Source organism: Chiloscyllium plagiosum, unplaced genomic scaffold (genome assembly GCF_037043375.1).
Source record: "Chiloscyllium plagiosum isolate Xiang-an unplaced genomic scaffold, Cpla_swu_hap1 HiC_scaffold_1, whole genome shotgun sequence".
Classification (NCBI taxonomy): domain Eukaryota; kingdom Metazoa; phylum Chordata; class Chondrichthyes; order Orectolobiformes; family Hemiscylliidae; genus Chiloscyllium; species Chiloscyllium plagiosum.
Genome location: NW_028270139.1, coordinates 123,707,260 through 123,731,600, shown reverse-complemented (window position 1 = coordinate 123,731,600; position 24,341 = coordinate 123,707,260). Strand labels below are relative to the sequence as shown.

Genomic DNA, 24,341 nt, shown 5'->3' with positions numbered 1-24,341 from the left:
CTCAGGAACAGGACATTGTTGTCGATGTGAGTACTGAGTCACAATTGAGTAGAATGGATGGCTTTGAGGTATGTAGAGAAGAGGTGTTGGAAATTCTGGAAAGGGTGAAAATAGATAAGTCCCCTGGGCCTGATGGCATTTATCCTAGGATTCTCTGGGAAGCAAGGGAGGAGATTGCAGAGCCATTGGCCTTGATTTTTATGTCCTCGTTGTCTACAGGAGTAGTGCCAGAAGATTGGAGGCTAGCAAATGTGGTTCCTTGTTCAAGAAGGGGAGTAGGGATAACCCTAGTAACTATAGGCCGGTGAGTCTCACTTCTGTTGTGGGCAAAGTCTTAGAGAGAATTGTAAGGGATAGGATTTATGAACCTCTGGATAGGAATAATGTGATCAAGGATAGTCAGCATGGTTTTGTGAAGGGCAGGTCGTGCCTCACAAACCTTATTGAATTCTTTGAGAAGGTGACTAAGGAGGTGGACGAGGGGAAAGTGGTAGATGTGGTGTATATGGATTTTAGTAAGGCGTTTGATAAGGTTCCCCATGGTAGACTACTGCAAAAAAATATGGAGGTATGGCATTGAGGGTGAGTTGGAGGTTTGGATTAGGAGTTGGCTGGCTGGAAGAAGACAGAGGGTAGTAGTTGATGGCAAAGGTTCATCTTGGAGTGCCGTCACTAGCGGTGTTCCGCAAGGATCTGCTTTGGGACCATTGCTGTTTGTCATTTTTATAAATGACCTGGAGGAGGGGTTAGAAGGTTGGGTGAGCAAGTTTGCAGATGATACGAAAGTCGGAGGAGTTGTAGACCGTGAGGAAGGATGTGGCAGGTTACAGCGGGATATAGATAAGCTGCAGAACTGGGCAGAAAGGTGGCAAATGGAGTTCAATGTAGCTAAGTGTGAGGTGATTCACTTTGGTAAGAGTAATAAAAAGATGGGGTACTGGGCTAATGGACGGATACTTGGTAGTGTGGATGAGCAGAGGGATCTTGGTGTCCATGTACACAGATCTTTGAAAGTTGCCACCCAGGTAAATAGTGCGGTGAAGAAGGCATATGGCGTACTGGCTTTTATTGGTAGAGGAATTGAGTTCTGGAGTACTGAGGTCATGTTGCAGTTGTATAAGACTCTGGTGCGGCTGCATCTGGAGTATTGTGTGCAGTTTTGATCGCCATACTATAGGAAGGATGTGGAGGCACTGGAACGGGTGCAGAGGAGGTTTACCAGGATGTTGCCTGGCATGGTAGGAAGATCATATGAGGAAAGGCTGAGGCACTTGGGGTTGTTTTCATTGGAGAAAAGAAGGTTTAGGGGTGACTTGATAGAGGTGTGCAAGATGATTAGGGGTTTAGATAGGGTTGACAGTGAGAATCTTTTTCCACGTATGGAGTCAGCTATTACAAGGGGGCATAGCTTTAAATTAAGGGGTGGTAGGACAGATGTTAGAGGTAGGTTCTTTACTCAGCGAGTCGTGAGTTCATGGAATGCCCTGCCAGTAGCACTGGTGGATTCTCCCTCATTATGGGCATTTGAGCGGGAATTGGATAGGCATATGGAGGATAGTGGCCTAGTGTAGGTTAGGTGGGCTTGGATCGGCGCAACATTGAGGGCCGAAGGGCCTGTACTGCACTGTATTCTTCTATGTTCTATGTTCTATGAAGGTTACCTCAGATTACGATGGGATCTTGATCAGATGGACCGATGGGCTGAGGAGTGGCACATGGAGTTTAATTTAGATAAATGTGAGGTACTCCATTTTGAGAAAACAAATCAGAGCAGAACTTATGCACCTTAATTATAGGGAGATTTGCTGAACAAAGAGACCTTGGAGTGCAGGTTTATAGCTCCTTGAAAGTAGAGGGTCGCAGGTTGATAGAATAGTGAAGAAGGTGTTTGGTATGCTTTTTATTGCTCAGTGTATTGATTACAGGAGTTGGGAGGTCATATTGCAGCTGTACAGGACATTGGTTAGGCCACTGTTGGAATATTGTGTGCAATTCTGGTCTCCTTCCTATCAGAAGAATGTGGTGAAACTTGAAATGGTATAGAAAAGATTTAAAAGGATTTTGCCAGGGTTGGAGGATTTGAGCTACAGGGAGAGGTTGAATAGCTAGGATTGTTTTCCCTGGAGTGTTGGAAGCTGAGAGGTGACGTTATAGAGATTTGTAAATCATGAGGGGCATGGATAGGATAAATAGACAAGATCTTTTCCCTGTGTTGGGAGAGTCCAGAGCTAGAGCCGTAAGTTTAGGGTGAGAGGGGAAAGATAAGGGGCAACTTTTTCACACAGAGCGTGTGTAGAATGTGCTGCCAGAGGAAGTGGTGGAGGCTGGTGCAGTTACAGCATTTAAAAGACATCTGGATGGGTATATAAATAGGAAGGGTTTGGAGGGATATGGGCTAAGTTCTGATAGATGGGACTAGATTAGGTTAGGATATCTGGTCTGCATGAGCGAGTTGGACCGAAGGGTCTGTTTCTGTGCTGTATATCTTTGACTCTATGACTATATTATTGTGGTATGATGTTGGAATAAACTTGTATCTAGAGATTTAATAGATAGATGTTACTTTCATGTCATTAACTCGTCATTCTTCAGAGAATGAATTGCCCTCTCAACCCACATTTTTTAACTTGATTTTTAAATTTTGAATATGCAGAACTTCAGTTTCTTTTGTTACATACAATTGCCTTATGTCACTCACTACTTTGATATTTGCTGTCTTGTTGATACAGCTGAAGTATAAATGTAAGGACAGTTCAAATCAAGGTAACTCTGATTGTGATAACGATCTCAGGTTTTCAAGCAGAACTTCACAGACAATGAAGTTTTTTCAACTGGAGTCACTGTTGCAAAGTAGACAACACACAGTAAACAATATGCACACAAGGTGGAGACAGCTGCACTATTAGATGTTCTACACTGGTGGGCAGAAAAAATACCTTTGTCAGACTCCTGCTGATTGACTACAGCTCCACCTTCAACACCATTAGCCCCTCCAGACTGATCTCTAAGCTCTGAGACCTAGCTCTCGTCTCCACCCTCTGCAGCTAGATCTTCAGCTTCCTGACCAACAGACTGCAATCCGTGAAGATGGTCAACTGCACAATGACACTCATCACTGGAACCCCCAAGGGGTGCGTTCTTAGCCCGCTACTGTACTTCCTGTACACACACTACTATGTAGCTAGATTCTGAACAAATGCCATGGGTGGCACAGTGGCCCAGTGGTTAGCACTGCTGCTTCACAGCACCAGGTCTCAGATTCGATTCCAGCCTCGGATGTCTGTCTGTGTGGAGTTTGCACATTCTCCCGTGTTTGCGTTTCCTCCGGGTGCTCTGGTTTCCTCCCACAATTCAAAGATGTGCAGGTCAGGTGAATTGGCCATGCTAAATTGCCCATAGTGTTTAGGTGTATTAGTCAGAGGGAAATGGGTCTGGGTGTGTTACTCTTCGGAGAGTCAGTGTGGACTTGTTGGGCCGAAGGGCCTGTTTCCACACTGTGGGGAATCTAATCTAATTTAATCTATGAATTTGATGTTGACACCACCGTGGTAGAACAATATCAAACAATGATGAGTCAGAATACAGAAAGGGGGTAATGGGCTTGATGTGGTGCAATGAGAACAATCTCTCAATATCAGGAAAATGAAAGAACTGATCATTGACTTCATAAAGAAAGGAGGAGAACACGCCCCCATCTACCAAGGTTGAGAATGTTATGTTCCTAGGACTGACGATAACCAACGACCTGTCCTGGACTTCCATATAGATACAATAGTCAAGTAGGCACATCAGTGCCTCTTCTTTCTCAGTCAGCTCAGGAAATTCGGCATGTCCATGAGGACCCTCACCAACTTCTACAGATGCACCATTGAGACCATACTGTCCAGGTGCCGACATCCCATTCATGGACTTCCATGTATACCTCTTGTTGCCGTGGAAAGGCTGCCAACATCATCATCATCAGACCAACATCATCCTTCCCCAGTAATGCTCTCCTACAACCTCTTCCATCAGGCAGAAGGCTTGAACTAATGCACCAGCAGGTTCAGGAACAGCTTTTTCCCTGATGTTATTAGACTGATGAATGGAGACTCTAACTTCAAATAATGTCGAACTTGTTAATGTTCTTGCCTCGCACATATTCTATGTGATGTCACGTGCCTCACTCTGTCCAAGTTTTTTTTTACACCTTGTGACCTGTATGAACTTGGTTAGCCTGACCTGCCTGTTCTGCTTGCAGACAAAATGTTTCAAGGTACCTTGGTACACATGACAGATTTTTTTCTCTATTCATTGATGGAATGAGGGCATCGTTGCATTTATTTCCCATCTCTGATTGTCCAGAGGACAGTTAAGAGTCACCCACATTGCTGTTGGTCTAGTGTCACATGTTGGCCAGACCAGGTAAGGAAGGCAGTTTTCTTCCCTAAAGGACATTAGTGAACCAGATGGATTTTTTCCAACAAACGGCAATTCATGGATATCAATAGACTCTTAATTCCAGATTTTTATTGTAATTTATCAAATTATACCATCTGCCATGGCAGGATTTGAATCCATGTCCCCAGAGCATTACCTCGGTCTCTGGATTATCAGGCCAGCTGATAATACCATTAGGCTATTGCTTCCCCACCACATCACATCGAATCAAATCAAATCTTGGTTATGGCTTTGTGGCTTTGGCTGGGAAAAGAAAGAGCTGAAAATGTGTTGCTGGAAAAGCGCAGCAGGTCAGGCAACATCCAAGGAGCAGGAGAATCAACGTTTCGGGCATGAGCCCTTCTTCAGGAATGAAGGGCTCATGCCTGAAACGTCGATTCTCCTGCTCCTTGGATGCTGCCTGACCTGCTGCGCTTTTCCAGCAACACATTTTCAGCTCTGATCTCCAGCATCTGCAGTCCTCACTTTCTCCTGGGAAAAGAAAGAGGACAATTTGAATTTTGGAGGTGGAGTGAACATGACATTAAAAAGCATTTGATTGACAGCAATAGTAATGAAACCCAAAACTGAAGTGAAAGTGGATCAGTAAAGCTCTCTTTGGTGGTTAGACCCATACCTGAAATTAAAAAAAAAATCTGTGATTGCTGGAGTCTGATTATCCCAGCCAGAGGATTTTTTTATTCATCTGTGGGACTTGGGCATCACTGGCTAGCCAGCATTGATGGCCTATCCCTATTTGCCATTGAGAAGGTGGTGGTGAGCTGCCTTCTTAAATCGCTGCAGTCTACTTGCTGTGGGTTGACCCACAATACCGGTCGGGAGGGAATTCCAGGATTTTGACCGAATGACTGTGAAGGAATGATGGTATGTTTCTAAATCAGGGTGTTGAGTGGCTTGGAGAGGAACTTGCAGGTGGTGGTGTTGCAGGGGGTCTGTTTGGAGGTGGCGGAAATGTCGGCGGATGATTTGGTTTATGCGAAGGTTGGTAGGATGGAAGGTCTGAGGGCAGAGGTCCAACGCATCTCGTCTACATCCCGCACCTCCGCCCTCAGACCCCACCCCTCCAACCGTAACAAGGACAGAACGCCCCGATGCTCACCTTCCACCCTACCAACCTTCGCATAAACCAAATCATCCGCCGACATTTCCGCCACCTTCCAAACAGACCCCACCACCAGGGATATATTTCCCTCCCCACCCCTTTCCGCCTTCCGCAAAGACCGTTCCCTCCGTGACTACCTGGTCAGGTCCACGCCCCCCAACAACCCACCCTCCCATCCTGGCACTTTCCCCTGCTACTGCAGGAACTGTAAAACCTGTGCCCACACCTCCTCCCTCACGTCTATTCAAGGCCCTAAAGGAGTCTTCCACATCCATCAAAGTTTTATTTGCACATCCACTAATATCATTTATTGTATCCGTTGCTCCCGATGCGGTCTCCTCTACTTGGGGAGACTGGGCTCCTCCTAGCAGAGCGCTTTAGGGAACATCTCCGAGACACCTGAACCAATCAACCACACCGCCCTGTGGCCCAACATTTCAACTCCCCCTCCCACTCTGCCGAGGACATGGAGGTGCTGGGCCTCCTTCACTGCCGCTCCCTCACCACCAGACACCTGGAGGAAGAATGCCTCATCTTCCGCCTTGGAACACTTCAACCCCAGGGCATCAATGTGGACTTCAACAGTTTCCTCATTTCCCCTTCCCCCACCTCACCCTAGTTCCAAACTTCCAGCTCAGCACTGTCCCCATGACTTGTCCGGACTTGTCCTACCTGCCTATCTCCTTTTCCACCTATCCACTCCACCTGCTCCTCCCTGACCTATCACCTTCATCCCCTCCCCCACTCACCTATTGTACTCTATGCTACTTTCTCCCCACCCCCACCCTCCTCGAGCTTATCTCTCCACGCTTCAGGCTCACTGCCTTTATTCCTAATGAAGGGCTTTTGCCCGAAACGTCGATTTTGAAGCTCCTTGGATGCTGCCTGAACTGCTGTGCTCTTCCAGCACCACTAATCCAGAATGGGTTTGGTAGGTGCTATCTAAGAATCTTTGGTGAATTTCTGGAGTGCATCTGAGGGTCAGTGATGGAGGGAGTGAATACTTGTGGATGTGGTACCAATCAATTAGGCTGCTATGTCCAGGATGGTGTCAAGCTTCTTGAATGTTGTTGGAGCTGCACCTATGCAGCAAGTGGGGAGTATTCCATCACACTTCTGATTTGTGCCTTGTGGATGGTAGATAAACTTTAGGATGTCAGGAGATAAGTTACTCTCCACAGTATCCCTCATCTCTGACCTGCTCTTGTAGCCACTATGTTTATGTTGTGACTCCAGTTGGGTTTCTAGTCAATGGTCACCCCAAGGATGTTGACAGTGGGGGATTCAGTGATTGTAATACAGTTGAATGTCAAGGGGCGGTGGTTAGAGTGTCTCTTATTGGTGATGGTCATTGTAGGATGCAAATGTTACTTGCCACTTGTCAGCCCAAGCCTGGATATTGCCCAGATCTTTTTGCATTTGAGCACGGAGTGCTTCAGTATCTGAGGAGTTGCAAATGGTGCTGAACACTGCAATCATCGGCGAACATCCCCACTTTTGACCTTGTCAGAGGGAAGATCATTGATGAAGCAGCTGAAGATTGTTGGGCCTAGGACACTACCCTGAAGACTCTTGCAGAGATGTCTTGGAGCTGAGATGATCGACCCTTTACAACCACAACCATCTTCCTTTGTGCCAGGTATACTCTAACCAGCAGATGTTTGCCCCCAATACCGATTGATTCCAGTTTTGCCAGGGCTCCTTGATGCCATACTCGGTCAAATGCAGCCTCGATGTTAGGGGCTGTCACTCTCACCTCACCTTTGAAATTCAGCTCTTTTGTCCATGTTTGAACCAAGGCTGAATGACCCTGGTGAAATCTAAACTGAGTGTCATAGAGCAGGTTGTTGCTGAGCAGGTGCTGCTTGATAGCACTATTGATGATCCCTTACTGATGATGGAGAGTAGACTGATTGGGCAGTATACGGCTGGGTTAGATTTGTCCTGCTTTATGACATACCTGGGCAATTTTCCATGTTGTTGGGTAGATACCAGTGTTGTAACTGTATTCATAGAGCTTGGCTAGGGAAGCACACATCTTCAGTACTATTGCCGGAATATTATCAGGGCCCATTGCCTTTGCAGTATCCAGCACCTCCAGCCATTTCTTCATATCATGTGGACTGAATCGAATTGGCTGGAGACTGGTACGTGTGATGCTGGGGACCACTGGAGCTCGAGATAGATCGTCTACTTGGCACTTCTGACTGAAAATTGTTGCGAATGCATCAGCCTTACGTTTTGCACTGATGTGCTGGGCTCTTCCGTCATTGAGGATGGGGATATTTGTGGAGCTTCCTCCTGCAGTGAGTCCACCACCATTCACGACTGGACGTAGAAAGACTGCAGAGCTTAGATCTGATTTGTTGGTTGTGTGATCACTCAGCCCTGTCTATAACTTGCTGTTTATGCCGTGGATCTCACTGCAGCATCTCCTCAGGTCACCTACTCGTCAAAAGCCTTTCTTCCATCATAAGGTTAGAATTGTGGTGATGATGACTATAATGCTTTCAGCTCCTTCTACCACAACTCTCAGGTAGTCCGTCCAGCCAAAGAAAATTGAGGATAGCATTACTGTGGGTGGAGTCATACAAAATTAGATGGTGGCAGTTGTTTGAGACCCAAGACATCACTGCAGGAATACCTATGGTAGTGTTGTAGACCCAACTGTATTAAACTGCTTCATGAATGGCCTTCCCTTTAGGATGATCACTGGGGCAGAGTGTTCAGTACTATCCTGAACTCCTCAAATATTGAAGCCGTCTGAGTTCACATGCAATGAGTCCTGGACAATATCCAAGCTTGTTCTGATAAGTAGCAAGTAACATCTTGTCACACAAATACCAGATGAAAGCTGCCTCCAGCAAGAGAAAGTTTAAAGCACCTTACCTTCACAATCACTGACATAGCTATTTGTGCAAGTCCCACACGATCAAAATCTTGAGTCACACAACACCAGGTATTGGTCCAACAGATTTATTTGGAAGCACTAGCTTTTAGTGCGCTGCTCCTTCATCATAGGTGCGGAATATAAGATCGTCAGATACAGAATCTATAGCAAACGTTTACAGTGTGATGTAACTGAAATTATAAATTGAAAAAGACCTGGATTGTTTAAGTGTCTCGTCATTTAAAATGACCATGTTAGTTTCAGTTTTTTCATATGTAAATCGCAAAACCTTTTACATTCTCAAGTGAACTTTAATAATTGGTGTTATGTTGGCCCAAATAATGCATTGAAGGTGTGAGGTGCCCCAATGTTCAAACTCATTCTATTTCTAAAACAAACAGATTTATGGAATCTTAGATGGATTCATGCAGTTTTTGAGCAAAATAAAATTGAATTCTGCAGTTACAAATTCACCCTATAAATTTCTGTGTGTGTGCACGCAAGTGCCCACACGCATGTGGGGGTGTGTGTGGGGGGGGGGAGACGGATGAGTGTCTGTGAGAAAGCGTGTGTATGTGTGTGAGTGAGAGTGTAAAGGGATATAAGTCTGTGAGAGGATGCCTGTGTGGGTGAGAGTTTGGGAGTGTGTGTGTGTATGGGTCTGTAGGAGTGTGTATGTGTCTGAGTGTCATGCAGATACACACACTCTGACAGACACAGACACTCCTACAGACACGCACACTCTCCCACAGGCCCATACACTCATGTGGACACTCTCATAACACTCACGCATGCAGTCCCACACTCTCACCCATACACACACACACTCTCTCACAGAGTTCATAGCCCTTTACACTCACATTCAAGTCCTGGGCCTCCTTCCCCGCAAAATTCAAGCCACCTGACACCTGGAGGAAGAATGCCTCGTCTTCCGACTTGGGACCTTCCAACCACATAGCACCAACGCCGACTTTACCAATTTCGTTATCTTCCCTCTCCCCCACCTCACCCCAGATCCAATCCTCCCTCTTGACCGGTCTTACCTGTCCATCTTCCTTCCCACCTCTCCGGTCCACCCTCCCCTCCAACCTACCACCATCACCCCTCACCTGCATCTATCTATCTCTGGATCAGTGGTGCCTGAATTGCTGTGCTCTTCCAGCACCACTGATCCAGAAACTGGTTTCCAGCATCTGCAGTCATTGTTTTTACCTTGCATCTATCTATCGCCTTCCCATTACCTTCCCCATCCACACCCCTACCCTCCTCTTTATCTCAGACTCCCCTGCACTCCTAACTCCTGATGGAAGGACTTATGCCCAAAATGTTGACTGTCCTGCTCCTCAGATACTGCCTGACCTGTTGTACTTTTCCAGCACCACAATTTTCAACTCTGATCTCCAGTATCTGCAGTCTTCACTTTTGTCTCATCTGTTTCAGGATGTAAAGTATTAATCTTGCATAGCCACAAAATGTCATATACATCAATTACAAAAGATAGAGAGTCACAGTGAAGCCTATGGGTGTGTCAATCTGGATACTTTGTTTAGCCCCCATAGAAAGCCTGTTTGGCAGCAAGTGTTGGAAGATGGCAGGGTGGTAGTCAAGTCCCTGAACTAGTCATTCAAAATCCAGGCTAATGCTCTGAGGGCACTGGTTCAAATCCCATCATAGTTACTGCTGCAATTTCAATTCACCAAGGGAATCTGAACCAGAGAAATAAAACCTGGTCTCTACAATAGTGAACATGAAACAATCATTGATTGTCATAAAAACACACCTGATTCTCCTAACACAGAACAACCTCGATTATCCGAACGAGATGGGCGGGGAGTATTTTGTCCAGTTAACTGATTGTTCGGATAATGGATAACGTTTTTACGGGACCTTGAAATCTTGTTCGGATAATTGAAAATTCGGATAATTAATGTTTGGCTAACCGAGGTTGTTCTGAATTCATTAGGGAAGGAAATCTACTGTCCTTACCTGGCCTACATTTGATTTCTGACTTGCAGTCAACATGGTTGATTCTTAACATGAAACCATTATCGTTGTCAGGAAAACCTCACCTGGTCCCAAAAGGAGGGAAGCTGCTGTCCTTACCTTGTCTGGCCTGTATGTGACTCCCAACCCATAGTAATGCAGTTAGCACTTAACTGCCCTCTGGGCTATTAGGGATGGGTAATAAATGCTGGAGTGACCAGTCATGCCCAGTTGGGAAAGAAAGACTTTATGTAATGACTGACTAAGTCACTTAGTTCAAGGCAGCTAAAGATAGCTGGCCCTGTTAGTGATGCTCACATCTTACAAAAGATTGAAGAAAGAAAAATCCAAAATTTTGTTACCGTAAACGTCCTACATCTGAGGAAGCCAATTGCTTGGCAGAAAGGATTATAGATTGCAAAGCATTTGGATTCGCAAAGAGTAGATCTGCATATTTAAGCTTCAGTGTGGAGTGTGGACCAAGTCTCACAAATCTTTGTGAAAATCTTTTGTCTTACTCATTCTTTAATGCTGTCTTTTGTTTTATAAATCCTTTCCTTACAACTATGGAGAAATGCATCTTCTGTGGGGTTCGGGCAAGGATGGTTCTGTCTTTTGAGGGCAGCATTGCTTGTGTGCTGCTTTCGTGTGTCATTGAGTTTTCCCACAGGAGCATGTAACACATGCAAAGGCAGGCTTATCTGTTTTGTGTCTGATGCAGAACTCCCCCTGCTGTTGGCTAGGAGATTCGTGCTTTATTGTATTAAACAATGGGTTGTGGAAATCTTGAATTTTCTAAAATTATCAGGGTAAATGCGGCACCACATCTTGCATTGAAGACCCAAGAGTGCTATATGTTCTTTCTCCAAGGCCATTCAGACATGTACTAACTGATGAAAGAGATGGCTATCTTTGCCAACCTCAGAAACAGACACAAGGAAGTCCTCTGACTTGTGTGTCTCCTGCTTGATACCGCATGACTGAGGATCCTATTGTATTAAAACCCAGCCAGAAATTGCAGACGAACCCATTTAGATAATGGAATAAATGTGCAACCTGTCACGTTGCCAAAACCACATGACGTGCATCTGAGATTTGAGACCATTGAATATGTTAACCTTTGCATATGTAATTTGCCTTGAAATGTATGTGTGAAAGCTAAACAGTATGATAAGGAAATAACTAGTGATAGTTAGGAAAGGTATGGTTTTATAAAAAATTAACTATTTATTTTGTACTGGGAAACCTGTCTCCCTTAGCTGTTTTGAGTTTCAAAACTATGAGCAAATGGTCATTAAAACTTAACAATGTAACTGGTTAAGCAGTTCATGAATAAAACTGAACTATTTCTTCACCACTTTTGAGATTTAACTTCTGTTAAAAACTTATTTATTGAAAATGATAAATTGTTCTCAGAAATAGTTAACTAAACATGAAAGTAAAATATTCTCCAGAACTGAATTTATTATATGTTTACCCTTTATAATGATGCAAATAACCTTAACCTGAACAAGTATTTTTATTTAAAAAAAGACCAATTAGGGGTTTGTAGTACTTCTCGTCAAGTTTGTGATTTGTAGCTACAACTATTAACACAACATAATTTCATTGGCAAGGAAGTAATATTTCAATGAATACAGCTATGAAAATTTCTGCTAAGACAGAAAAATATAATGTCATCTGTTCAGAATTAATTGCCTTCAGCTACTTGTGATTTGAAACTTAAAACTTTGCAATTAACTAGGTAGGTGAAACATTGGGGATTAGCTTGTCCAATTTCTGATTGCATTCTCCTGTAATTGCTATGACTTTTGTATAATATATTTAATGTAGTTAAATGTTACCAGGAGACTTCACAACTATTTAGCCATAAGCTCTCAATGGACAGTAGGCATCTGTCTACATTCAAGACGGAATTGGTTGTACATTGTTTGAGAGGCGAGTGTAGGGCAAGCTGAGGAGGCAGCAGTGAATGAATTGCCATAGCTAGTCCAGGAAGAGGGGCAAGAGAAATAAAGTCAAGGAGGCTTAAGGGGAAATTTACACAATTAAGACCAAGTGAATGATGCTCATAATGAAAATGGAAGAAACACAGACGTGTTGGTCGGATGAGTGTACAATATCTGTGAATAGAGAGGCATGGTGCAGGAATTTGCAAACTAAAATGACCTCTTACTTGAAGATATTGCTGAACTGGAACCCTGTGGGGATTAGATTACAGTGTGCTGGAAAAGCACAGCAGGTAATGCAGCATCCGAGGACCAGGAAAATTGACGTTTCGGGCAAAAGCCCTTCATCAGCATAGCGAAGATATCAGGTCTGAAGCTCGGCATAGATTATTGAGGACACAGGTTTTTAACATTTGATTCATCGTTTGACAATGGTCAGGAGAGGGATGAAATTAGTGAATAAGGAATAGAACTTGTGGCTGGGGTGAACGACGCTGTGACTTTATCCTCTCGGTGCTGGATGTTGAAAGTATTTGCATAATGAATCATAGCCTGTAGATCATTTGAGAGGAATGGTTATGAGACTGATCTGAGTGTCGGTGTACATGAGGATTATGGCACTTTTTCCAATGATCTTGTTGAAGGACAGCATATGGATGAAAAACGAGAGGGAGTCAAAGATATATACTTGATATTGCAGGAGTGTAAGCAGAAGTGTTTTGTTACCCTGTCTATGACTAGATAAGAGCAGTCATGTTCAGCTGGTTAAAAGAAGGGCCATTAGGAAAGGATGTTTCAGGCTGCAGGCAGGTAGAGAAGTATGGGGAGTGATGTAATGTGTAATTTCTAACTGTTAAATGCCAAATTTGCTATGACAGAAATAAAATCCAGTTTGACAGGCTTAGGTTTCAGTTACAGGGAGTTAGTTATAGAGCCATACCGCACGGAAACAGACCCTTTGGTCCAACCAGTGGGTGGCACAGTGGTTAGCACTGCTGCCTCACAGCGCCAGAGACCCGAGTTCAATTCCCGCCTCAGGTGACTGACTGTGTGGAGTTTGCATATTCTCCCCGTGTCTGCGTGGGTTTACTCCAGGTGCTTCGGTTTCCTCCCACAGTCCAAAAAAATGTGCAGGTCAGGTGAATTGGCCATGCTAAATTGCTCGTAGTGTTAGGTGCAGGGGTAAATGTAGGGGAATGGGTCTGGGTGGGTGCGCTTCGGCGGGTCGGTGTGGACCTGTTGGGCTGAAGGGCCTGTTTCCACACTAAGTAATCTAATCTAATCTAATCAGTCCATGCCGACCACATCCCAAACTAAACTAGTCCCACCTGTCTGCACTTGGCCCATATTCCTCCAAACATTTCTTATTCATGTACTAATCCAAATGTTATTTAAACGCACTACCTGCAGAGTTGACTTGGCACTAAACTATGGGATTCCCAGCCAACATGTCTCTGTCTCTTTATGTCGCTTACCTCCTTTAAGACCCTCATTGTAACCTACTTCTTTGACCTTGCCTTGTCCTAAAACTCCCTAGTGGCTGATGTTACACTTTAATACTATTGCACCTGTGACACAAGTCAAATGGTTTCATTATGTTAATGGTGCTTTATAAACGTAAGCTATTATTGTTATAAATGAAATATCAGGAAATTGAATTTTAATTTGTTTTATTACATTTTACTTCAATATTCTCAGCTACACTATTATTGCCAGCAGTGCCAATACTAGGAACAAACCTAGGTTTTACTCAGCTATTGCCATTCTCTAAACTCTCCATCACCACTCGCCTGTAAATATGATCAACTCAATTAATGATGAACTACATTCTGATAAATATTAGAGAATAACATGTATTTAACCAAAGTGTCACAGTGTTCTCAATTTCTATGAAATGCTTATTGACACACAGGAAACATAGCAGCCAAAGTTGCAAAAAAGATGGCTCTGGATCTCTGAATAAGCTGTATTTTGGAGAAGAAAGTGAGGTTGGAGAAGGGGAGGGTAGTATGCAGGCAGAAGTATTAAATGGTGAAGATTTTGACTAGGAATGTCATAACAATGGATTTAATTTGGATGGAGGCATTACAGAAATAACATGGAATGATAGGGATCAGGAAGGGAAATTACATGGACAGCAGTTTATGAGAAAAGGGTTGCGAGATTAGAAGGTGAGTCTTCTGGGCCCAGAATTTAGGGAGTGAAAGTTTCTGATACATATCCTGGATGTTTCTTGAATATTTTCTATTTCTCTATTGATTGTTTCTAATTTTTTTTTGTGTATGATTCTGTTCGGTGTTGTATCTGACAGCCTTTTGTACTATCTTTTTCTCTTAGGCAAAATGAGGTTCGTATTTGACCATAGCTATGCACAAAGACAAGCAACAAAAGTCAGGATGCGCTGTTTTAAATGTATGATTGGAGCAGTATGATTTTCCCCTCTCTCGCTCGCGCGCACACACACACACACACCTTCAAGGGTTTGACTTGTGCAGTTTTATGAATGGAGGCAGTTTGAGCCTGCGCACTGGTGTTAGTCTGGTTTGCTCTCAATGGCTTTGGAGGCATACATTCTACTGAAGTCATTTAACATAAAATTCAAAGGCACTTCATGGGCATGTCACCAATGTAAACCAACATACAAGCTTAAGATAAACTTGTAAGAGGTGATTAGAACCAGAGTTACATTAAAAAGAGAGAGGATTAGAGGAGGTTTTGAGCCAGAGGGATTTTTAGAGGTTGATACAGTGGTGCCATGAGTTGGTTGAAGACTAACATGAGTACTGGATGCAAGTGGACAAGGACCCCTTGAGGTCGAACGTTTTGAAATGAGTGAATTGGGGAATAGTAAGATATTCAGTGATGGTCAGTTCTGATCACATTGGTACAAATGAGCAACAGAGTTTGGGTTATGCTTCATTGTAGTGGTCAGTGGATTAAAATGTGCTGTAATTGATATTTTCTTCCCCATGGTCTTCAATGTCCAGGGTCCCTGAGATTATGATGATTTTATCTTCATTCCTACATATTGGCATAGCTATGCTAATCTTAAATGTAGTTATAAAAGAATGGATTGAATTGGGAAAGGAATTTGGCAGAAAAGACAGTTGAGCAAAAATGGTAGACCTTTGAGAAAATAGTTCATGGCTGACAGCAAAGAGCTATCCTTGTGAGGAAGAAGGGTTCCAGAAAGTGGAGAAGCCAACCATGGTTAACCAAGGAAGTTAATGGAAGCATTGAATTGAAATAAACACATATAATTTGGCAAATATTAGTGTACTCCAGAGGACTGGAGACATTTAAAAACCAACAAAACAGGATGCCAACAAAAAAATGCAGAAAATGAAATTTAAGAGTAAACTTGCAAATAATATCAAGATGGATGGCAAGAACTTCTTTAAATTTAAAGGAAGAGAGAGGCCAAAGGTATCATAGCCCCACAGTGAACAGAGCTGGGGAAGTAATGTAGAAAAATGAAATAGCAGAGGAGTTGAAGAAGTGCTTTTCATCAATTTCCATGGTGCAAGACATTAATGGCATCCCAGAAATATTATATAATCAAGGGGCAAAAAGGAGAGAGGAAATAAATAGAATAGCCATCTCTAGAGAAAACATACCAGGGAGGAGACCCATAAGTCCCCTGGATCAGATAGGTGAAGAATAAAGCCTCAGAAATAGTGGATGCATTGATGGTAATACTACAAGAGCCTTTGATTCTGGAAAAATAGTGGAGAACTGGAAAAGTGCCAGTGTTCTAAGAAGGGAAGGTGACAAAAAAAGGCAAATTAATTTAACATTGGGAAAATGTTAAGAGTCTATTGTAAATTTATAATAGTAGAGCAAAGAGAAATGCTTAATAAAGCAGAGTTAGCACAGTTCATGAAGGGAATATCATACTTGACAAATTTATTGGAATTGTTTTAAAGGTAGCAAGCAAGATAAATAAAGAGGAAGCTGTGAATGTAATTGATTTGAATTTCTGGAAGACCTATGATAAAGTACCACATGTTAAGCTTCTTAATAAGTAAGACCCCATGGTGTTGAAGGTAGTATATTAATGTGGTTAGAAACTTGGCCAACTAATAGAAGACAGAGTTGGGGAAGGGGGATATTTTCAAGATGGCAACTTTGTAACTAGTGGAAAATCACTGGGATCAGTGCTGAGACTATAATTATTAGCAATATGTATTTATGACTTGGATGAGGAAAAATTTGCAAATAACACAATAGGTGGGAAGGCAAGTAGTGAGGTTGATGCAAAGCATATAGAGGAATTACAGACCGGTTAAGTGAGTGTGCCCAAAACTTGGCAGATGGAATATTATCTGCGAAAATATGAGATTACGCACTTAGGCAAGAAAAATAGAGCAGCTGAATCTTATTTAAGTAAGAAAACACTGCAGAATGCTCCAGTATAGAGGGATTTAAAAATTTTCATTCATAAATCACGAAAAGCTACCATACAAGTTCAGGTAACAGGAAGGCAATAGGAATGTTAGACTTTATTTAAAAGGGAATGGAGTATAAAAATGGGAAGTCTTGTGACATTATACAAGGCATGAGTTAGATCACACCTGGATACCAAATCCACCTCTCGCAGGAAAGATATACTGGCATTGGTAGCAATGCAGAGAAGATTCACCAGGCTGACCTCATTAATGGAGATACTGGGAGAGAGGCTGAGTAGGTTAAGCTGATATTCATTGGAGTTTAAAAGAATGAGAGGCAACTGCATTGAAATATACAAGACAAGAGGACCCGAATGGTTTGATGCAGGGAGGTTATTTTCACCTTATAGGAGCATCTATGATCATAGAGAGCATATCTCAGAATAATGGATCATCCATAAAACTGAGATGAGGAGGAATTTCATGAATCCATGGAATTCTTTACCAAGAGGCACTTGTAGGCTGAGCCGTTAAGTATATTCAAGCCTGAGATAGACACGTTTTAAAACAGGAAGGGAATTGAGCGTTATTGACTAAAGATAGGAAATTGGATTTTCAGATGATCAGGTTGTCCATGGTCTCATCAAACAGATTAAAGTACAGCTCAGAACAAGGCATTCAGCCCACAATGTTGTGCCAAGGATTAATCCTAATTTAAAATAAAGTAACCTAACCTATGCACCCCTCAATTCACTGCTGTCCATGTGCAAGTCCAGCAGTTGCTTAAATGTCCCTAATGACTCTGCTTCCACCACCACCGCTGACAATGCATTCCACGCATTCACAGCTCTGTGTAAAGAACCTACCTCTGATGTCCCCTATTCCCCTTTCTCCTAATATCTTTTAAAACTATGACCCCTTGTGCCAGTCAATCCTGCCCTGGAGAAATGTCTCTGGCTATTGACTCTCTCCATGCCTCTTATTACCTTATACACCTCGATCAGGTCACCTCTCTTCTTCCTTCTCTCCAGAAAGAAAAGTCTGAGCCTGGTTAACCTCTCTTCGTAAGGCAATCCCTCCAGTCCAGGCAGCATCCTGGTAAACCTTTGCACCCTCTCCAAAGCCTCTGTATCTTTCCTATAATAGGGTGATCAGAATTGGACACAATATTCCAAGTGTGATCTCACCAGGGACTTGTAGACCTGTAGCAAAACCTTGCCGCTCTTAAACTCGATCCCTCTGTTAATAAAAGCCAAAACACCATATGCTTTCTTAACAACCCTATCCACTTGGGTGAAAACTTTGAGGGATCTATGCACTTACACACCAAGATCCCTCTGTTCCTCCACACTGCCAAGAATCCTGTGTTTGATCCAATATTCAGCATTCAAGTTCGATCTTCCAAAATGCATCACTTTGCATTTATCCAGATTGAACTCCATCTGTCATTTCTCATCCCAGCTCTGCATCCTGTCTGTCGTACTGCAGCCTGCAATAGCCCTTGATACTATCAACGGCACCTCCAACCTTTGTGTCATCAGCAAATTTACTAAACCACCCCTCAACCTCCTTATCCAAGTCATTTATAAAATCTACAAAGAGCAGAGGCTGAAGAACAGAGCCCTGCGGGACCCCACTCAACACTGACCTCCAGGCAGAATATTTTCCGTCTACAACCACTCTCTGCCTTCTGTCAGCCAACCAATTCTAAATCCAGACAGCTGAATCTTCCTGTATCCCCTACCTCCTGACTTTCTGAATGAGCCTACCATGGGGAGCCTTATCAAATGCCTTGCTGAAGTCCATATACACCACATCCACTGCTCAACCTTCGTCGACCTGTCTTGTCACCTCCTCAAATAACACAATAAGATTAGTTAGGCATGACCTGCCCCTCACAAAGCCATGCTGACTGCCTTTAATCACCCTATGCTTTTCCAAATAGTCATAAATCCTATCCCTCAGAATTCTTTCCAAGACCTTGCTGACCACAAATGAAAGACTGACTGACTGGTTTGTAATTGCCAGGGATTTCCCTATTACCCTTCTTGAAAAGAGGAACAGCATTCGCCTCCTTCCAATCCTCCGGTAAGACTCCCGTGGAGAGTGAGGAGGCAAATATCCTCACCAGCAGCTTAGCAACTTCCTTTCTTGCTTCCTGGAGCAACCTGGGATAAATTGGGTCTGGCCCTGGGGACCTATCAATCATAATGTTTTCCCAAACTTCCAGTATGTCAACTTCATCAATCTTGATCTGGTCAAGCCTCCATCACAGCTCCTCAAAGTTTTCATTCACAACAAGGTCTTTTTTCTCTCTGAAAACCGAAGCAAAAAACTTATTTAGGGCTTCCCCTATCTGTTCAGACTCCACCTACAAGTTCCCTATGCTATCCCTGATCGGCCTTACCTTCACCCTGACCATGCTCCTATTCCTCATATTCCTCATGAATGAGTAAAATGCCTTTGGGTTCTCCCTAATCCTTCCTGCCAAGCCTTCGAGCCTCCTCTTGGCTCTCCTCAGTCCATTTCTGAGCTCCTTTCTAGCAAGCCTGCAATCCTCTAAAGCTGTGCTAGATCCTTGCTTCCTCCACCTGACTTAAGCTTTTGATGAGAAACTCCTCTGTTCTTGTCATCCAAGACTCCTTAATCTTACCCTTTCTTACCTGTCACAGAGGGACAAATTTGTGCATCACTTGCAACAAATGCTCCTTAAACAGTCTCTACATGTCTGCTGTGCCCTTCCTGTGGAACAATTGCTCCCAGTCTGTATTTCCCAACTCGTGTCTGATAGCATCATAGCTTCCTTTTCCCCAATGAAATATCTTCCCTTGGTAAATGTTTCTTTCCCTCTCTGTGGCTATGGTAAATGTGAGGCAGTTGTGGTCACTGTCACCAAAGCGTTCTCCCGCTGCGAGATCTGACACCTGTCCTGGCTCATGGCTGAACACCAAATGCAAAATGACCTCTCCCCTCATCGGCCTGAGTAAGGAAACCCTCCTGAACACACCTAACATAGAACAATACAGCACAGAACAGGCCCTTTGGCCTCGATGTTGTGTTGACCCGTAAACTATTCTCAGCTCGGTCCCCTCCATGATCCCATCATAGAGTATCCATGTGCTCATCCAAGGATTGTTTAAATCTCCCTAATGTGGCTGAGTTAACTACATTAGCAGGCAGGGCATTCCACGCCCTTACCACTCTCTGAGTAAAGAACCTGCCTCTGACATTTGTCTTAAATCTATCACCCCTCAATTTGTAGTTATGCCCTCTCGTACAAGCTGACGTCATCATCCTAGGGTAGACAGTGAAAGTCTTTTTCCTATCATCTTGTATGTCTCTATCAAATCTCCTTTTAGCATTCTTCTTTGCAATGAGAACATACCCACGTCTCTCAGCCTTTCCTCATAAGACTTTCCCTCCAAGCCAGGCAACATCCTTGTAAATCTCCTTGCACCTTTTCCAATGCTTCCACATCCTTCCCGAAATATGGTGACCAGAACTGTACACAATATTCCAAATGTGGCGGCACTAATGTTTTGTATCGTTGCAGCATAATATTGCGGCTCTGGAACTCAATTCCTCTACAAATGAAACCTAACACACCGTATGCCTTCTTTAACAGCACTATCAACCTGGGTGGCAACTTTCAGGGATCTATGTACATGGACTCCAAGATCCCTTTGCGTATACACACTATCAAAAATCTTTCCATTGACCCAGTACTCTGCCTTCCTGTTATTCTTCCCAAAGTGCATCACCTCACATTTATCTGCATTGAACTCCATTTGCCACCTCTCAGCCAATTCTGCAGTGTATCCAAGTCTCCCTGCAATCTGCAACATTCTTCTACACTGTCCACTACTCCACCGACTTTAGTGTCATCTGCAAATTTACTAATCCATCCACATATGCCTGCGTCTAAGTCATTTATAAAAATGACAAGCAGCAGTGGTCCCAAATCAGATTCTTGTGCCACACCACTAGTAACCGGACACCAGGCTGAATATTTTCTATCAACCACCACTTTCTGCTTTCTTTCAGAAAGCCAGTTTCTAATCCAAACTGCTAAATTACCCTCAATCCCATGTCTCTGCATTTTCCCCAACAGCCTACCATGTTGAACCTTATCAAAGGCTTTACTGAATTCCATGTATACCATGTCAACTGCCCTACCCTCATCTACATGCTTGGTCACCTCCTCAAAAAACTCAGATTTGTGAGACACAACCTGCCCTTGACGAAACCATGTTGACTCTCTGAAATCAAATTGTTGCTTGCTAGATGATTGTAAACCTCATCTCTTATTATCCCTTCCCAAACCATTCCTACAACAGAAGTAAAGGTCACTAGTCTATAATTACCTGGGTCATCTCTACTACCCTTCTTGAACAAGGGCACAACAGTTGCAATCCTCCAGTCCTCAGATACTAAACTTGTAGACAATGATGACTCAAATATCAAAGTCAAAGGCTCTGCTATCTCCTCCCTAGCTTCCCAGAGAATCCTCAGATACCTCCCATCTAGCCCAGGGGACTTGTCTACTTTCACTCCTTCGTAACTAGCCTCAATCCTTACTCGAATATCTCGTACCTCATTTTTCTTTTCTACAATATTCTCCTGACAACTGGCAAAAATGGCTCCATCCAAACCATCTGCCCGAAGGAGGTTCCAGTCGATATTGGGAAAGTTGAAGTCACCCTTAACAACAACCCTGCTACATCTACATTTTCCAAAATCTGCCAGCCTATCAGTTCTTCAATTTCTCCACTGCTATTAGGGGGTCTGTAGAAAACCTGAATGAGGTGGGCTGCTCCCTTGCTGTTCCTAACTTCCACCCATACTTACTCAGTAGACAAACCTTCCTCAACAACTTCACTTTCTGTAGCTTTGATGCACTCGCTGATTAGCAATGCTACACCACCTCTCGTTTTCCACCCTCCCTGTTCTTTTTGAACGTTCTAAACCCTGGGACATGTAGCAACCATTCCTGCTCCTGTGAAACCCACGTCTCCGTTATGGCCACAACATGATAGTCCCACATACTGATCCATGCTGTAAGTTCATCACTCTTATTTCTGACACTCCTTGTGTTAAAGCAAACAAACTTTAACTGATCCCTTTGTTTCACCACATGATAAATCTTCCTGATAGATTCACTACATCCTGCCACTACCCCATCTACAACTACCCCCTTCTCAGATACGTAGGTCTCATTGAATGGGGGTAGCATACGTGACATGCTGAATGTTCTACTCTTGCTCTTTTGTCTGAGGCTGTTATGGCCTAGATTAATTTAAATTGGATGAAGAATTTAAGATATCACCTGCTTTCCTGGTTCTGGGCAGCTTATTTGTCTCATTGCAGGATAGAATGTGCATCATGTCTAATTTGTACGACTCCCTATGGGATTGTTTTATTCATTAATTAATCATGAATGAATCTAAACTGCATAGAGGTGGTGAGGTGCCTAATTAGTAGCACATGTTTAATATTCATTGGAAACTGAAGTACATTGCAACCATACATTAATTTATTCCAACATAACTTTCACTTTGTACTTTTATTTTTCCCTATTGTAATACATGCAAGAAGCAAATTTGAGATGTTTTAAATTAGCTGAACTCATTTTGTTTCAGACAGATTACTTAATATCTCTCTAGTGAACAGCCATTATTTTCTGTCTTTGTGTTATGCCTGTTGTGTTCAGATATGGGGTGGATATGAGGTTTCCCAAATTTGGCCATACTATTGAATGTACAGCAGGGAAAACTGAACCAGTACACTTCTGCTTTGAGAATAGATTTCACTGAAGAGCCAGTAAGCAGATAACCTGGTTTCTCTACTAGTCAGGTAGTGCTTATATCAAGGAGTAACTGAAAATAAAGACATACAAAGAGAAGTGAACCTAATACATTACAGTTAATGTGGTATTTTTCACTTTTTCAGTGATCCTTACGTGAAATTGTCCTTGTATGTAGCTGATGAGAACCGAGAACTTGCTTTGATTCAGACTAAAACTATCAAAAAGGTAAGCTTCTGTTTTGTTTTAACTTGTGCTCGGAGTACTAAGACTTGTTCCTGCAGACTCTCTGTGCACTCTCTGCAGAGATCGATAAAAGTAGAAAATTTGGAAAATAAAATTTCCAGCATCTGACCGGATGGGCAATGTGGCAAGATTTCAAGTTGTAAGATGTTTACAGTAACCAACAAATTAATTTTGAAAGAATAGACAAAACTTTACTCCAATTAACTTATCACGTGTCCAAAAATCTAATATTATGGCTGTAATCTTCACTGGGCACTTTGTTATCAAGGAATCAATCTAAAGTAATTCTTAGCTCCCAAGGCTTGCTTTTTGCCTTCACCTTTCCCAGCAGGAAACTCCTGACTCGAAAACTAACTTGATCGGTGGAGAATGAACTGGAGCTTCTTCCCTCTAACCGAGCTGGCAAAACTTCCAGTACAAATGCTCACAAATGTAGCTTCTTCAGTCTGAGGGACAGCTTGCCATGTGCATTTCATGCTGTTACCAACAGACCTAAATTTTTTTCTGCTTAAGGTAGATTGTTTTAAGGAAATCTGCAACCTAATAGTTGTTGACAGTGGCCTCATATAGATCATGATTTGGAGATGCCAGTGTTGGACTGGGGTGTACAAAGTTAAAAATCACACAACCCCAGGTTATAGTCCAACAGGTTTAATTGGAAGCACACTAGCTTTCGGAGCAACGCTCCTTCATCAGGTGATTGTGAAGGGCTCGAGCGTAACACAGAATTTATAGCAAAAATTTGCAGTGTGATGTAACTGAAATTATACATTGAAAAATTGATTGTCTGTTAAGCCTTTCATCTGTTAGAACACAGTGATAGTTTCACTTGTTTCATGAGTAAATCACAAAACCCTTTTTTTTAAATTGCATTCTCGGGTTAGCTGTTAACAATGGTGATAGCGAGACAATATGTTGAAGGTGTTAACCCCCTGTGTTCTCTGTCTATGACCTGATGTTTAGATTGATTCTAATCTAAAAAGTGAGATAACAGAGTTTTACATAAATTCATGCAGTTTTTGAGCTCAGAGTTCTACATGAATGTATGCAGTTTTTGAGCAAAGTGCAATGTAACTCTGCAAGTACAAATTCACCACATAAAATATACGTGTGATGTGGGTCTTTGTCTCTGTGTGGGTGGGTGTGTGTGTGTCTATAAGGGTGAGTGCAGAGTGTCTTAAGTCTGTGAGGGGGTGCATGTGTGTGGGTGTCTGTGTGCGTGTCTGTGTGTACCTGTGTCCGTATGTATGTGAGAGTGTGTGTATAGGAATATGTGTGTGTGTGTATGTGTAGTGCAATGGTGATCACCTGTAATGTGACATGAACCCAAGGTCCCGGTTGAGGCCCTCCCTATCGGTACCGAACTTAGCTATCAGCTTCTGCTGCCTGTCCCGAAGTCCACCTTGGAGGATGGTCACCCGAAGGTCCGAGGCTGAATGTCCTGGACCACTGAAGTGTTCCCCAACTGGGAGGGAACCCTCCTGTCTGTTGATTGTTGTGCGGTGCCCATTCATCCATTGTCGTAGCCTTTGCTCGGTTT

General features: G+C 43.0%; 1 protein-coding gene across 4 annotated transcripts in view; it reads left to right on the top strand.

The window, feature by feature from the left end:
- nedd4l (NEDD4 like E3 ubiquitin protein ligase) overlaps positions 1-24,341 on the top strand; it is a 497,553-nt gene that overhangs the window by 179,731 nt on the left and 293,481 nt on the right. For 3 of the 4 annotated variants that reach the window (XM_043678365.2, XM_087990460.1, XM_043677840.2), the window contains one exon: positions 22,702-22,783. The exons of the other annotated variant lie outside the window; for it this stretch is intronic. In XM_043678365.2, the coding sequence (XP_043534300.1) occupies positions 22,702-22,783 (82 nt within the window). The remainder of the gene's footprint in view (positions 1-22,701; positions 22,784-24,341) is intronic. 4 annotated transcript variants of the gene reach the window in all.